Source organism: Ctenopharyngodon idella, chromosome 3 (assembly GCF_019924925.1).
Source record: "Ctenopharyngodon idella isolate HZGC_01 chromosome 3, HZGC01, whole genome shotgun sequence".
NCBI classification, from domain to species: Eukaryota; Metazoa; Chordata; class Actinopteri; order Cypriniformes; family Xenocyprididae; genus Ctenopharyngodon; species Ctenopharyngodon idella.
The window spans coordinates 28308793-28325128 of NC_067222.1; the positions used below are offsets into that span (position 1 = coordinate 28308793).

Genomic DNA, 16336 nt, shown 5'->3' on the forward strand with positions numbered 1-16336 from the left:
CCCCATAGATTTTCTATGGGGTTAAGGTCAGGCGAGTTTACTGGCCAATTATAAACAGGGATACCATGGTCCTTAAACCAGGTACTGGTAGCTTTGGCACTGTGTGCAGGTGCCAAGTCCTGTTGGAAAATGAAATCTGCATGTCCATAAAGTTGGTCAGCAGCAGGAAGCATGAAGTGCTCTAAAACTTCCTGGTATATGGCTGCGTTGACCTTGGACCTCAGAAAACACAGTGGACCAACACCAGCAAATGACATGGCAACTAAAACCATCACTGACTGTGGAAACTTTACGCTGGACCTCAAGCAACATGGATTGTGTGCCTCTCCTCTCTTCCTCCAGACTCTGGGACCCTGATTTCCAAAGGAAATGCAAAATTTACTTTCATCAGAGAACATAACTTTGGACCACTCAGCAGCAGTCCAGTCCTTTTTGTCTTTAGCCCAGGCGAGACGCTTCTGACGCTGTCTGTTGTTCAAGAGTGGCTTGACACAAGGAATGCGACAGCTGAAACCCATGTCTTGCATACATCTGTGCGTAGTGGTTCTTGAAGCACTGACTCCAGCTGCAGTCCACTCTTTGTGAATCTCACCCACATTTTTGAATGGGTTTTGTTTCACAATCCTCTCCAGGGTGCGGTTATCCCTATTGCTTGTACACTTTTTTCTACCACATCTTTTCCTTCCCTTCGCCTCTCTATTAATGTGCTTGGACACAGAGCTCTGTGAACAGCCAGCCTCTTTTGCAATGACCTTTTGTGTCTTGCCCTCCTTGTGCAAGGTGTCAATGGTCGTCTTTTGGACAACTGTCAAGTCAGCAGTCTTCCCCATGATTGTGTAGCCTACAGAACTAGACTGAGAGACCATTTAAAGGCCTTTGCAGGTGTTTTGAGTTAATTAGCTAATTAGAGTGTGGTACCAGGTGTCTTCAATATTGAACCTTTTCACAATATTATAATTTTCTGAGATACTGAATTTGGGATTTTCCTTAGTTGTCAGTTATAATCATCAAAATTAAAAGAAATAAACATTTGAAATATATCAGTCTGTGTGTAATGAATTAATATAATATACAAGTTTCACTTTTTGAATGGAATTAGTGAAATAAATCAACTTTTTGATGATATTCTAATTATATGACCAGCACCTGTATAGTGTTAATAAGAAAGCTTTTTGTACTGTCAAGGATAAAAAAAAAAACTTTATCTGTTATATTGAACCAATATAATGGGGCAAGGAATGAGAATAAAGTGAACATTTGGAAAAGAGCAATACCTCAAACTCAAAATGTCATGAACTTAATTTCAATGTTTTATTTTAGATGCTTTAGCTGTACGAAAAGTATAATGTTAAAATCTAACAAAATAAGTAATATGACAGCTCTTGCTACAATGCATGCAAAATACTAGTGCACAGTATTATCTTCTAGCAGTAACAGTTAAGAGAGGGAAAAATGGGAAAAAAAAAAAAAAAGGAAAAGATATACAATATCATACAATACATAAAGAGTAACATGAAATTCGGGACTGCAAGAAGTGGATCAAACAATTAGATATGTAATGCTCATAAATGCATAAAATATTAACAGACAAAATATGAGCTGCGACTATAATGGTCACACTATAAGCAGATTTTTTCCTCTCTACTGTGACTCTGTCTGCAATGCCCAGTCATTCCCACATCCGTTTAAACAGCATGTCAAAAATACTCAGCCCTTCTTAAGAAAGTACAGTATAAAACAGTCAGCTGATCTCCTTTTTATTAGGTTGCTGCAGATCTAGGTTTTAATCTCCGAATTACATTCACCATATTTTATAAACACATTAATCATATTTTTTTGGAATATTCATTAGATTTCAGCTAAAATCATGTGTTCCCCTTCTGCCAATCCCATTCTGGAATTAGGGGTACGTAGGAGGTGGGTGCTGTGGTGTCTGCCCATTAAACGGCAGGCAGGATGTGGCTCCTCTGGCCTCAGAAGGAGCGAGAAGGGTGTCCGACTCTCTGGGCTCTGAATCTGGACTCTCTTCTGCTGAGCTTGATGGGACACGCAGCCCAATAACTTCTTGCACTTTTGAAGGCAGCTCCTGAGAATGGAGCGGTTAGTAAGCATTATGTAGTATGCATGGCAATGGTTATTTTTCAAAGCATATCAGCAGTCATATCTGTCCCATCTCACCTTGCAGTGTGCCAGCTGCAAATAAATAGCCTCTGCTCCACAGAGTATTGACTGCAGATCCAGCTTCATGGTCAGCTCATTAATGTGCTGTAAACACACACACACACGCATTTAGAATAAACAAACTAACTTACTGTATGTGTAATTTTCCCGATTCCGCTTTATGACTCAATGGGCTAAAATGCTTTTATACACACCTTAAGTATAGAGTTAAAATCATGATTTGAACCAATCAGCTCCTCTTTTTGTGACTCAAGAATGGAGCAGGCCATTAGCAAGTGGAAGTTTTCACAAGGCAGACGGGTCCACAGGACCTGCAAAACATGGTAAGTAGTCTCATTATTGTTAACTAAAACTATAGTGTGCTGCAGTGATGATGTGATTTTGTAGGCCGACCGGGAAGTTAGCATTGCACTGGATCCCTTGACAAAAACCCAATAGGATTTTTCCATAGACTTTGGAATTATCGCAAAAAAAAAAAAAAAAAGCTCTGTGATCAACAAAGGTTTGTGATACTGGTAATACTAGTATGATTTATGTCGTAGAATAAAACGTAAAAATATCATGAGCAACAGACGTTGTTTCAGGCTTTTAACCAAAATCCCCAAAAACCCATCGACTTCGGGATGATGTAACCGGGGAGTGCTAAAATGCTAACTCGTTTATGGGTTTCTGCCTACAAAAGATGTCATCTCTGCAGCATTTTCAATAATTGAAATAAAGAAGAAATAAAATAAACTATAAGGTAACAGTTAGTTGACATGTAGGTACAACGTTCCTTATAACATAAGAATGTCTAAAGGAGACCATCAAAACAAAGTGTATCCAAATATAAATATTAGATGAAAAACTTAAACAAAAACTTAAAAGAAATGTTGCCATGGCAACTAACTTGAATGAAATAAGTTTAAAAAACTGAAATAAAAATAAAAGCAATAATAGAAGAATTAACAAAAAAACAAAACAAAAAACAACTATACCTGATAAAGACGACACAAGCACATAACAAAATTACTTAAAATTACTTAAACTAAAAACTAAAATGAAAATTAAAAGGTAATTTAATTATATATATATATATATATATATATATATATATATATATATATAAAAATGTATATTATATATACAGTCAAACCAAAAATTATTCAGACATTTTTGATATTTTTGGTATATTTTTAGTGGGTGCAGGACACTATAGTTCATTTATGTAAGTGAGGAGAGTAAAATAAAGTAAACTGTAACATATTATACCCAAAAATTCTTCATACAGTGGACTACCAGTAAAATTGATAAAAATTTGGGACCAAAAATTATTCAGACACTTTGACCTGACCATGTTTTGCTTAAGTGTTATCTGACATAATTAAGATTAATTGTTTTCTGACACAGTTTAACTCTGAGATCTTGTCATATTTTATTACCATTTTTTTTTTTTAATTATAGAGAATAAACTGTATTAATGAATTAAATGTTCAAGGTGTCTGAATACATTTTGGTTTGACTAATATATATATATTATATATATATATATATAGTACTAATATAACACAATATATGATGGAAGAGTCTCTTTAATATGTAATATAACAAATCAAAATTAAGAATCAAAACAGTGCTGCTTTTGTGTATGTAAATATAACATGATTGTAAATCAATTTTAAGTTATTTAAACTACAGAAAACTACTGTTCATTCACATGCTGTTTTGTGATTTAAATATTTGAGTCAATTTATTATGCTAAAATATATTAATTCAAATTATTTATAAACAAATATTATTTATGATGATTTAAAGTGTGTGCATTTTTATTTTAAAAAATACTTTCTTAAATACTTTCTTATATCTTTCTTACGTGTTTTGGTTTTTACATTCACATTTATATGAAAACATGTTTAATTAAAACTGAACTATTTATCTGAATAAATAAAGAATACTTGATCCTTCCTGTCACATCACTAGTGTGGTTCCTAAACATAGAATACGTGAAGTTCAGTTTTAAATGACATAATTAAGAGCCAGGTTCAGCAATTTCACCCTAATTTAACCCTAATTTAACATTAATAATGTGTTGTTTTTTTGTGCATGACAAGATTTATTGTGTAACATACACATTATAGTAGATAAAACACCTTCATACCTTTAATAAAACCTTTTTATGTCAATTCCTACAAAATTCATAGAAAATAATACAAATCTCATCTTACCTCCCACAGACTCAAGATGTCTTCAAAAGAAAATTCTCTCTTAAACCAAATCAGTAACCATCGGAAACAGAAACATAGTGAACCACTGTCCTGAGAGTCTGAGAGAGAAAACCACAAAAAATATTAAACAGGTAATGCCACCGTGAAAAAAAAAAAAAAAGTTACATTTATAGAGAATGTGCGTTTGCATTTACCCAGGTAGTCACACAGCTCTGGATCGAGCGCCCTCAGTAGGAGGCTAAGCTGAAGGAGCTGCTGTTTCATGGCCTCCTGAGACTCTTCAAAGTTTTGGTGCTAAAGACAGAGAAAGACTTTATATCCAGAGCTAATGCATCAATTGAATAACACACAATCAGAAAACAAGAGTGTTTACTGACCACTAGGTCCATAAAGCCTGTCAAACACCAGAAGGACTCCACCTCATTCTGGGTAACAAAGAGGAGAGGAGACAGAAGATCACTCATCCCCTGGACATAACCTACAGGGCAAAATGAAAGAGAGTGATGAAGAGAGATAGCAGCATCCTCTAGTGGTCAGTAGGTGGAATTAAAATGACAGGTGAAGGAAAATGCACATACCTAGATCAAAGTTATACATGCAGTACGTCATCAGTACATCATGGAGCAGCGTAAGTCCTGGGTTCTCATTCCCAGAAAAGAAGGAATTGTGTCTGTCTGTTCGATTCACATCCCGTTCTGTCCAGTCAGAGAGTAGAAGCAAATCAGATGTAGAAAGTCACCAGTTAGACTTGATATAAGATTTATGACGCAGCTGAACGTACCTATGAGGCTACGGTATCCTCGGAAGAGAGAGTTCCTCATCTCCTGCTCTTCACTAACTGATTTCCACTGAACCTTCATCCTGAAATATTCATCCCTGAAGAGGAAAAGAACAAATGCGAGCATCTCATAAAATTAAGAGAACATTTCACATTGATGTTTAGGGGTGTTCGAAAAATTGAAAGTGGTAAAAATATGCATATGGGTAAAAGACGAAGGGTTTTCAAGCATCAAAACAACAAGTGTAATTCAGCTTTGAATTGTTGTTGTTTTTCAATACATCAGAATGGGTTCTGTTTAATTTGTTTTTTTTTTTCTGAGCAGAAATTAAATATCATACATTTTTACCATGATTTACAGAAGACAACCACTAAAATGTCATTCAGTGTAACAATCTTGTCAGGGATATTTACAACAAAAAACCTATTTATGCCATATTAAAGACTAACAACTGAACTAACAATTTAAGCAGCACAACTGTTTTCAACATTGATAATAATAAAAAATGTTTCTTGAGCAGCAAATCATCATATTAGAATGATTTATGAAGGATCATGTGACACTGAAGACTGGAGTAATGATGCTGAAAATTCAGCTTTGTCAAAATTAGATTTTGAAATATATTAAAATAGAAAACAGTTATTTTAAATTGTAAAAATATCCCTGTGTTTACTGTATTTTTGATCAAATAAACACAGCCTTTTTTCAAAAACATTTTTAAAAATCTAACCAACCCCAAACTTTTGAACAGCAGTGTGCATATCCTGTGCTAAGCTTAGGTCTAAAGTGATAATGAGAATATACTAAAGAAAAAGGACAGGAAACCACAACAGCTGCAAATAGCTCACAGTGGGTGAAGAGAACAAATACAGCATGTAAATAAATCTTTATGGTCCAGCTTACGTTTTGACCCTAAGGATGTCCTCTCTTTCTTTGGTTGTGCTGTTCCATGGGTAGAACCCCAGTAAGAACTTCCACACCTCCTTCCGCAGAGATGGAACAATGCCCTAGAAAAAGCAGAAAAGATTTTATTGAATATAAACTCCATTGGTTTGTAGCATGTAAGCAGGATTAGGAAAAGATGACTGAAACATAAACACACCCCTCTAAATACTAGCTCCTTGACCCTCTGTGGATCTGTGACACGGCCCTCTGGATCGAAAAACTGATCCCAATCATCCAAAGGCTTTCCTCTTTTGACCTCCGGTCTGGGGCCGAGCTCCGCTCCCTGGTGGAATACAAAATCTCTTTCATGTTTACACACTAAATCAACATTTATAGACAGACCGCCAGGATCCACTGAGACTCACGCAGGTAATGAGCTCAAAGCCTGGCTCCTCATCAGCTGCATGCGGGAAATTGGCATCCTGAGGTGAGCGTTTACTGTGGGGTGACTCGGGATGTCGGAGCGTTCCCCGGAAGAAGTTAGTCACTTTGGAGAAACCCCCAAATGTGGTCGCATAAGGGTCCTGAATGAACCTCTGTAGATACAACCAATCAGATTGCATGTTTACAGGCCTCGTTTATGGCTTTAGCCACACTAAAAACACAATAAATATGACTTACAGACACAAGGTCTGCACTGGTATCATCAAATAGGTGCAGCTCATCAAACGACTGTGACAGTGCCCCAGAGTCATGTGGGTATGCCAGGAAGAGCCTACCATCCATGGGGGACCTTAGCACAATATGTGTCACATGAGTATGTAAATATATAGGTAGTAAAATGCAAAAGGGTTGATTGAAAGATATATTAGCATGCCACTCACGGGGCCAGTCTGATGTAACGCTGCATGGCTTTTAGCAGCTCCCTAGTGCCCCCTCGATGGAAATGCAGGGGAGGGAGAGGATCGCCCCCTCTGCTGGTCAGCACTAAGAAGTTCCTCCCAAGAGAGAAGCGAGACCTCCGAAGGGAGTACAGCTCCGACAGCGGCAGGGAAAACAAGCCCCACTGACCTGCCGAAAGATGGGAGACATAAACTTTTGTGAGCATGTATAAAAACGCAAGTGTACATCATCTGACAAGTACCAGTTTAGCACAGTACCTGTTTCTCTGACTGGTGGACACTCCTGCCGTCTGTCTGGCTTGACTGTGCTGATGACGGCCCAGTCTGGCTCATAGCCTGGGTCAAACTTAGTTTCCTCTTCCCCATCATCACCATCCTTTCAAGAAACAGAATGTAATCAGAGATTAAGAGAGAAACAGATGTTTAGGAGGCATCATTATTTTTTTTTTATTATTTTCCCATATACGTTTTGTTTTCTTTGAACATGAAGTTCAATATTGATCTTAACTGAGCATGTGACAAGTGACCATTGAACTTTGAAGAACAAACTGATGCTGCGTACTTCCTTATAGTATGCCAAAAACAGTATGCTGGACAATTTATTATCCCATGAGGCCACAGGAGAGAATTTATGAATGGCAGTGAAGTGACGCAACTGACGTTGGTAGGTCACATGACAGTAACAACATGGCAGATGTAGTCCGTCCGAATTTCATTTATACTACCAACATTCATACTATATAAGAACATACTTTTTTTAACGGTCGCGAAGTAAGTTCAAATTCAAATGTAGTACCTACTCAGACAGTATGTGATTTTGGGACACAGCATGAGTGTTCCTCCTCTTGAAGAACACTTACTACATCCTCTAGTCATTCTCTTACTAACCTTTTTGGTGTAGAAGACAGCAGGAGCATTTCTCCCATCATCCTCAACAGGGCTCCATTCTAGCGCCGGCTCTCCATCCTGTAAGTGTTTACCCGTCATAACAGCCATTAAGTACTCTCAGGTTTTGTAAATGGTGTTAACAGATATTGCTAAAAGCAAAAGTATTTATTAATATATAACAACATTAATAATATATATTATTATGTAATAATAAATATATAATAAAGTGTTTAATAATAAAATCTGATAATCTTGATACTGTCTGTTGATCATACCCGCTCAACTATCCGGATAAAGCCGGGGATGGTTGTGTCCTGATTGCTCCTCTTGGCATTGGTATGGAGGTAAACACCCTCCTTCTCAAAGATCAGCTGATGAATGACATAATACATCACACTTTTACAGTAGGAATGTCAGCAAAAGCAATAGAAGAACAATTTGAAACAAGATGTCTATAAACAATTCTAAAGTTTTGATCATATCAACAGCACTCAACGGATTTAATGAATCTGTGTTTGTGTTAGTTTTATTTCATACTATACTTCAATGGATTGATAATTCAGCGGGTTACAAATGATTTATTTCATAAGTTAGATCAGCAACATATAATCATAGGGAGAAAGCCGTAGTATCAATACAGCGACTGGTGTCTATAATATTTTTTTTACGTTATGAGCAAAGCTCTTCAGTTAACTGGTTTGACCGGTAACGTCCTTCAATAACATTTCCCTTTTTGAATGTGTTACCCAATGGGCGACAGTGGTATTTGAAATCAGTCCATCATAAAGACATGACAGTGACTAAACCGTCAGGCTTGAACAACAGTCAGTCACCAGCCTGAGCTATCGCTAACTAGCTCCAGCTGTGGAAAACTGTCTTGTCCACTGACAATAAATGCGTGAAAAGGTAAAATCCGTATATACAGTTTTGGGTAGTATAATGTCAAATGTGACATCGTCGATCTAAATGTAAGGTTATTGACAACACTATCAGTACTCACCTTGTGACTCTCTGGTTTCGCCTCCATTCCTCCCCCTGTGCTCACGTAGTTTGACCAAAACAATCGTACTTCCGTTTTTTTTGGATGACACCGCCCACCTCCGTATCAGCCAATCGGAGACTCAGAAATCATGACGTGCCTTTGGCGCTGCAGTGAGCGCCGTTTGTTTTTTTGTGCTTATTTTGAAGATTGAAATGAGTATAATGTTCTTAGCATATATTTGTTGATTTTACAATAATATAATTATCTGTAATGCAAATAAGATATTAAAATTGTGGAGAGGATAGCATGGAATTTTATTGAAAATTGTTGAAAGTATCCGAAATTGTCACCATTTAAATAAATAAATAAACAAGTCATCATTTACATTCATTTACTTTTCTCTCTTTTTTACTCTTTGATGAAAAATTTAAGTTTATTATGAGATTTTGACGACACCAACTAATTTTCGTATAGCGCCACTGTGGATTCTAAAAAAAAATGTAATCTCTACTCTGTTGCCGTTTTAGTCTGCGCCAAAAGCATTAACGTTACTGCACATGGAGTCCAGTAAATCATTAAATATCGTTCATTATCAGCTTCCTTTAATGTCACACCTGCTCTTATTTGTACTTTCTGCACGTTACCTTTGCAAATGTGTTGACGCATGACCATCCCGCTCCATATGTTGCCATGTCCGCTTATTACGCGTATTCTGGGGCCTGTTCTTTGCGATTTGCGTTAGCAGATAAATATAAGCAGTAGCTGACTGCGTTTTGGAAGGCTTATTCCTAGAATGCACTTACGTTCGGAAATTTTTGTGCTTTTCCAGCTCCATGATGTTTAAATGTGTTTTCTATTCCCAGGTATGTGTGCACAATGTAAATATTTATTCATTTACTTATCATTATTGTAATCTAGCAGGTGTATTACATATTTTTTAGATTTGATTTGTAAAAAAAAAAACAAAAACAAAAAAAAAACAAAGACATAATTACTGAAAAGATTATTTTGCTGCAAGTTGCAATTTGGTTATTCCAGGGGTTTTCAAACTGGGGTCTAGGGACTCCCAGGGAGCTTCAAGGGAGTGTGGGGGTCCGTGGAAAAGTTAAAGTTAACAGTGTAAAAAATCAAACAATAAATAAAACTATATATATATATATATATATATAAGATGAATAATAAAAAATAAATAATAAATAAATTAATTAAATAATACATATAACTATCAATAAAGTAGGCCTACAGTGGGTGTTTTCTATGCTAATCGACAAAGAACACATGGAGAAAAAAAAAAAAAAAAAATAGGTCACTTATTTTGTGCATGTTGTCAGGCCATTTGCTTGTTTCTCTTGCGCAATCTGGCAACCCTGGTTTGCTCCTACTGTAAACAGCGCTGTGCGAGCGTCGCTGCGCTGGAGTCTAGGGGAGAGACAGGCACGGGTAAGAGGCTCCGAACAAAGGGGGTTTAATAAAGTTGGAAGTAAAGGACGATTGTGACAGAGGCTGGAGGATATTAAGAGGGTAAGTCAACTAACTGTATTTCTTTCCTCGAATCAACCCGATTAATAATGCAAAAGGTTTAAATAGATATTTAGCTGCACTGCTAACGCTGGAGCGGACTGGCCTGTGTATTTCACTTGGCCACTTACCAGTGAACTAATCAACAAGCTCTAAATCAGTTAATGTCGTAATGCAGATACCCCGCTGTTTAGCCACAGATTTTGTTAGTTACATATTAAAGCTGACAGTGACAAACAAACAAACGAAAGCAACAGAAATCATGGTTGGCTGTACGTCATGTTGTCCAGAAAATGCGAGAGACAGACAAATCCGCTGCATGCAGCTGCACAACAGGCCTCGAAAATGATTTTTAGCGTTTCACAAAGACTGATCCTCGTTTAAACGAGAACGTCCCAAACAAACGTCTACGTGTGCTACACGTGCGAGGGAATGGAGGCGTACCCTTTTAAAGTGAGTGGGGGGTTTGTGGCACAGCAGTTGATGAACCAGTTCGAAATCAGAAGCATGTTTATTTTACATAAATAAGCCTTATATATATATATATATATATATATATTTTTTTTTTTTAAATGCATGTCTGTTTGCCTAAATAAGCGTGATTGTATTTTTTACGGAATGTTTGATTAATGCATAATGCATGTTATCTTTCCTTTTCTAGGTAACATCAGCAGTTGGTGGCGTCCTCCCATCTCTCCCCTAGTTCTTTCATGCACGCAGACACTGTCACCCATTTCGAATGTGCCTCTTCTAACAGTCCCATCAGCATCAACTAAACCAAGTTCTCATTACCAAAGAGTTGTAACCACAAAAACACATTTCATAAACGTAGACGTATACGTTCACACACACACCAGCATTTCAGCATTCCAAAACAACGAATCCTGAAAATAGTTCAACAGAGCCATAGGTTGTTGCATAAACACATCATGGCCTCTGTCACCAAATCCTCTAACCCCGAGATCCCCGATAATCACAAGGAAAGCTGGCTGGTGCTGCTTGCTGCTGCTGAGGCTTACAGTCAGACGTCCGGTTGTGATTTGGCTATTTTGACCGCGTATAAAAAGTTCCGTCCCTCTGGGATCGAACTGGAAGGAACAAGGAATAACGAAGGGGGCGGAACTTCTGGAAGCAGGAAGTTTGATTATGCCTATCACGTATGGGGACAAGGGGCACTGGCTGAGTCGTCACGGCGATACATGGATGACATCGCAGTTCTGCACTCCACCACTGTACTGACAGCACAGAGACACAAACGTCTGAATACAGAGGAGGGAGGTGCCAAACTGGGAGTGGATGTGCCGTCTGACAGACTGGTGAGTGGTGATTCGTTTCTGCTGGGGAGGGGTGGTGCATTTTTGATCGCAACCCCTTATGACTTTCTGTGTCTTCTTTCCAAAGAGCTTGACTGGGGATGGAGTTGGGACTGTTAGTCCCAACATGAGGCTCTATTCTCAGAGCTACCCGTCAATCTACAGCTCAGGTGCTGCCTTTGGCCAGCCAGGTGGTCAGCATGGGAATGGAGAGCGTGAAAGGGAGAAAGCGGCGATGGAGGAGCGTGAGAAGGCAAGAGAAAGAGCGGAAATTGTGGACTTGGATGAAGAGGATGAGGAGGAAGAGGAAGAGGAAGAAGATTTGGATGGAAGGAGACGTAACCTGAATGAATCAGCAGGTAAGTTCGACTTTGTTTCCTCGTATGATGAGATGTGTTTGTCATTCCTTCAGGTCATTCATGAACTCAAATTCAACACTCTTACTCAGGTGTTTTCTCAATGGATGAGGATTCTCTGTCCCGGGACTGTGAGCCCTTCTTTGAGTCTGATGGGGAAGAGGAGAGCACTGATGGTGAATTATTATTAATATTTTTATTATTATTATTATTATTTTTATTTTTACTTCAAAAAAAAAAAGAAAAGAAAAGAAAGGGGATGTACCATTATTAAAATTCTAGCAAATGCCAAAAATTATATTAATTATAAAATTTTATGTTAAACATTGTAATATGCAGCATTAAAAAATAGATGTGTTATTTAATTATTAGTGTTTTGAAAGATTAACTTTAATTGGGTGTTAGATTATGTTAAAGGTCATTTAAATGTAAAGATAGGGGAAATGAGCATTAAAAAAAATATCAAAATATCTTCATTCGATACAGAAACAATACTGTTCAAAAGTTTGGTGTCAGTATTTTTTTTTTTTTTTTTTTACAGAAATTAATAATTTTATTTAGCAAGGACACATTAAATTGATCAAAAGTGACAATAAAGACATTTATAATGTTACAGAAGATTTCCATTTCATATAAATTCTGTTGTTTTTGTCTTTTTATTCATCAGAGAATCCTAAATAAAAATGTATTCAACTTTTAGCTCTTAAGCAACATTGATAACCATATGAAATGTTTCTTAAGCAGCAAATCATCATATTGGATTGATTTCTGAAGGATCATGTGACACTGAAGACTGGAGTAATGATACTGAAAATTCAGCTTTGACATCACAGGAATAAATTACATTTTAAAATATATTAAAATAGAAAACAGTTACTTTAAATTGTAATAATATTTCACAATATTACTGTTTTTGCTGTATTTTTGATCAAATAAATGCATTAGGAGACTTATAATCTCTAATACCTTCTGATAACCGATATGGTACTAATATAACATGCATTCATAGTTTAAAATCAGTAATAATGTGATTAGTAATATCATTGAAAGTATGGAAACCCTGTATGAGAAACGGAGTAAACATAATGACTCCATGTTTTAAGTGCTGTTCAAAGAGATCATTATCTGAGTTGTGTCTGACACTGGAACATAAATGTGTTTTTATTGCTGTGGTTCATATATTTATATCTGTTTTATTGCTGTCAGGCTCTCTGAGTGAGGAAGCCCCTCCCCCTCCTCGTGGCTTGGCAGTGGGTCACCTTTCATCTCGCTCGTCCAACCCCATGGCAATGGCTCGTTCACTGCCTGTGTCTGTACCAGTGTGGGGCTACAGGAACAACCATACCCCTCATGGCGACTCCCATAGTGGAGAACGGGTCAGTTTCTCATCTGGTTCATACATGCCCTCATCCACATAATCTCCTTCAACAGCTTTATACAGATCAACTATTCAAATTTATTTTATTTTATTTATTTATTTATTTATTTGTAGATTATGTATGCACTTTTAATACAAGGATGTGTAAAATTGTAGGTAGCAAAATTATGCCACCAACTTAGATGAATCATTTGGCCAATATTGTATGTATTGTATGACTATCTTATAATTAATGTGCTGCGATGCATGATTTTTGAACATTTTGATAGAAAATGGAAAATGTATATTGCCAATATACATCTTTCAAAAGTTTGGGATTGGTAAGATTTTTTTAAAGTTATTGAAAGAAATACCTTATATGAGTCAAGGATGCATTTATTTGACCGAAAATACAGTAAAAACAGTAATTTTGTGAAATATTATTACTAGGGCTGGGTATTGAAACAATTTTCTTATTTATAGGTACTTATTTTTTGAATCTCATAATAAGATTGTCATTTGAAATCTGAGACTTTGCTTCATATCAAAAGTAACAAAGCACAAAGATTATTACGATTTATTGGATGGGAGACGCGCTACATGTTTTGTTCATTCATCAACTGAAAACACACTACACTAATCGATTCTTCACTTATCGATTTAAGAATCGATATTGGTTCGTAAAAATGAGAATCGATTAAAATCGAGAAATCGATATTGTTTACCCAGCCCTAATTATTACAATTTAAAATAACTTCTGTTTAAATATTTCATATGAAATGTTAAAAACTGTTGGAAACTGATAATTTTTTTTCAAGATTTTTTGAGTAGAAAGTTCAAAAGAACAGCATTTATTTGAAATAATAGAAATCTTTAGTAACAATTAAAGTCTTTACTGTCACTTTTGCAGAATAAAAGTATTACTTTTTTTTTTAAATCTGACCCTAAACTTTTGATTTGTAGTATGAGTATAGTTTTGTTCTATAGTATAAGATTCATAACAAGTTCATTATAATTAAAAATGTTTAATAGTAAAATGACATTTTGACTGCTGCATATTTTGAGTGCTGACTCAATAGCTTAGCCACATGCTAACATTTTATTCAGCAAAGTGTCAGAAATCAGTCCCTTATAAGGTTACATTTGTATATTTAGACAAATGTAAATGTAATATTTCAAAGTATCATGATGATTTTATAACTGTAAAAATGGCACTAAAACTGTATTTAAATACATTTTTTGGTGGTAAATCTATGTACTAAACATAAACAGGTGCATTATTATATACTGTAATATAATATATAATATAATACAGTACTGTATTATTGTCCCAGTTATTGATATAATGTTTTGTTGCCAAGTCTTTTCTGATTGCCACCCTTGCTGCCATTGTGATGAAATCCACTTAGATAATTGGTTTAATTTGTAGAAAATGATTATTACACTTCTCATAATTTTGTCATATATAATTACTTGTACACTTGTGTTCAGCTTGATTAAAAGGGCTATTTTATTTTAGGTGGGCTGTGCAGACCTGGACCACATAGCTGCCAGTATGAAAGCCCTACTGGTCCCAGGAGCCACAGATGGAACAGAGATGTTTGGAGCACTGCCTCGACCTCGCCTTAACACGGGCGACTTCTCTCTTAAGCACTGAGAGAAGACCAATGTTTGTATGTATGTTTGAGTGTGCATGAGAATGAGCGGTGTGCTTGTTTGTGTGCGAAAGTGATTTGAACAGAACTGGAAAGTTTAAAAGACACAAGGTTTGATGGATGTTTTTAGTAAAGATGTTGCCAAATCTGAAGCTTCTCCTGCATATCATTAGTATTTCTATGGCGCTGAAAGTGGCAAAACCTTTACCAAACCTTCACATCTGCAGCAGAAGGAGGAAACTTTTAATTAGCATGTCTTAATTGGAGAATATCTTCTAGCTTTGACTGGATGGTTGTGGCAGACTTTTGTGCATTTCATTGAGAAACACTAACAGAGCAAATGTACATCATTACATTACTAATCATGCCCAGTAACTGTCCTCTGCAGTTTGGGATTTACTGATAGTATATGAGCCTATTTACACACTGAGACACTCGCACATCTATCACCAGAGGAGCATTGTACATTAGCAAACACTACATGTTCTTGGAAATAGAGCTACTGTGAATTCAGTAGTGCATATTCCATGGCAGAATTGCCAAAGCTGACTAGATGTTAATGTGAATGCTTGCAAATGATGTCACTCTCTTCCTGTGCACACTCGCTTTTATTTCCGATACTGTCCTGAAGACTTTCTACAGCAATGCTTTGTAAAGGAAAAGGACGATGAGAGGACAAAGCTTTGAAAAAACACCAATGTTTGGGATTTTTCTCCCTCAAATTACATGTTTTTGCATTATAACTGATTAATGTGCTGGTAATGGATGCAGAAATATGAATTGTGTAATTGTTGATTGGTTTGATAACTTCTCTAAAAATCTTGCTAGACTGAAGGATGTGTCATATATGAGGGTTTACAACACTACAGATGTCAACCAGCTATGTGTTCATCTTAAACATTTCTCAACTGTTCAATGTTTAAGTAAATGCGTTTTGAATAAAAGTTGTTTGTTGTTGAATACTGTTGCCCTTTTCATCTTATTTGTTAGCTGGGCCCCAGCAAAAACAACGTTCCTCTAACATTAGTATTTGGTTCCTGTTTGGTTATATATATATATATATATATATATATATATTTTTTTTTTTTTTTTATTTAATTTTTTTGAGAATCAAATAATAATTTTCTAGGAACGTTCTTTTTGCAACCAAAAAATAACGTTCCTAGAATGTTGCAGGGTGGTTATCTTTAAATAACCAAAAAATAACTTATATAGAGCGTTTATTATAATGTTGATGATAAGCCTCCATACATCCAATTTCCATGTCGCTTATACTATACTGGGTTGCGGGTGAGCTGGATGATTACTGATGTACA

At 36.2% G+C, this 16336-nt stretch overlaps 2 protein-coding genes across 2 annotated transcripts; one reads left to right on the plus strand and one right to left on the minus strand.

Annotated features, from left to right (window-relative positions):
- Positions 1–1287: 1287 nt before the first annotated feature.
- tbc1d17 (TBC1 domain family, member 17) lies at positions 1288–8981 on the minus strand. The gene is made up of 17 exons (XM_051887650.1): positions 8840–8981; positions 8115–8210; positions 7840–7917; positions 7210–7327; positions 6934–7120; positions 6731–6842; positions 6475–6645; positions 6267–6392; positions 6068–6171; positions 5167–5261; positions 4964–5080; positions 4763–4863; positions 4580–4679; positions 4386–4483; positions 2376–2492; positions 2179–2265; positions 1288–2086 (listed from the first exon to the last, which is right to left on the minus strand). The coding sequence occupies exons 1-17, from the start codon at positions 8864–8866 to the stop codon at positions 1901–1903; spliced, it is 1920 nt and encodes a 639-aa protein (XP_051743610.1). The 5' UTR covers positions 8867–8981; the 3' UTR covers positions 1288–1900.
- A 1196-nt stretch (positions 8982–10177) lies between these two features.
- akt1s1 (AKT1 substrate 1 (proline-rich)) lies at positions 10178–15980 on the plus strand. The gene is made up of 6 exons (XM_051887655.1): positions 10178–10342; positions 11001–11655; positions 11741–12011; positions 12101–12184; positions 13215–13384; positions 14885–15980. The coding sequence occupies exons 2-6, from the start codon at positions 11269–11271 to the stop codon at positions 15020–15022; spliced, it is 1050 nt and encodes a 349-aa protein (XP_051743615.1). The 5' UTR covers positions 10178–10342; positions 11001–11268; the 3' UTR covers positions 15023–15980.
- Positions 15981–16336: the final 356 nt, after the last annotated feature.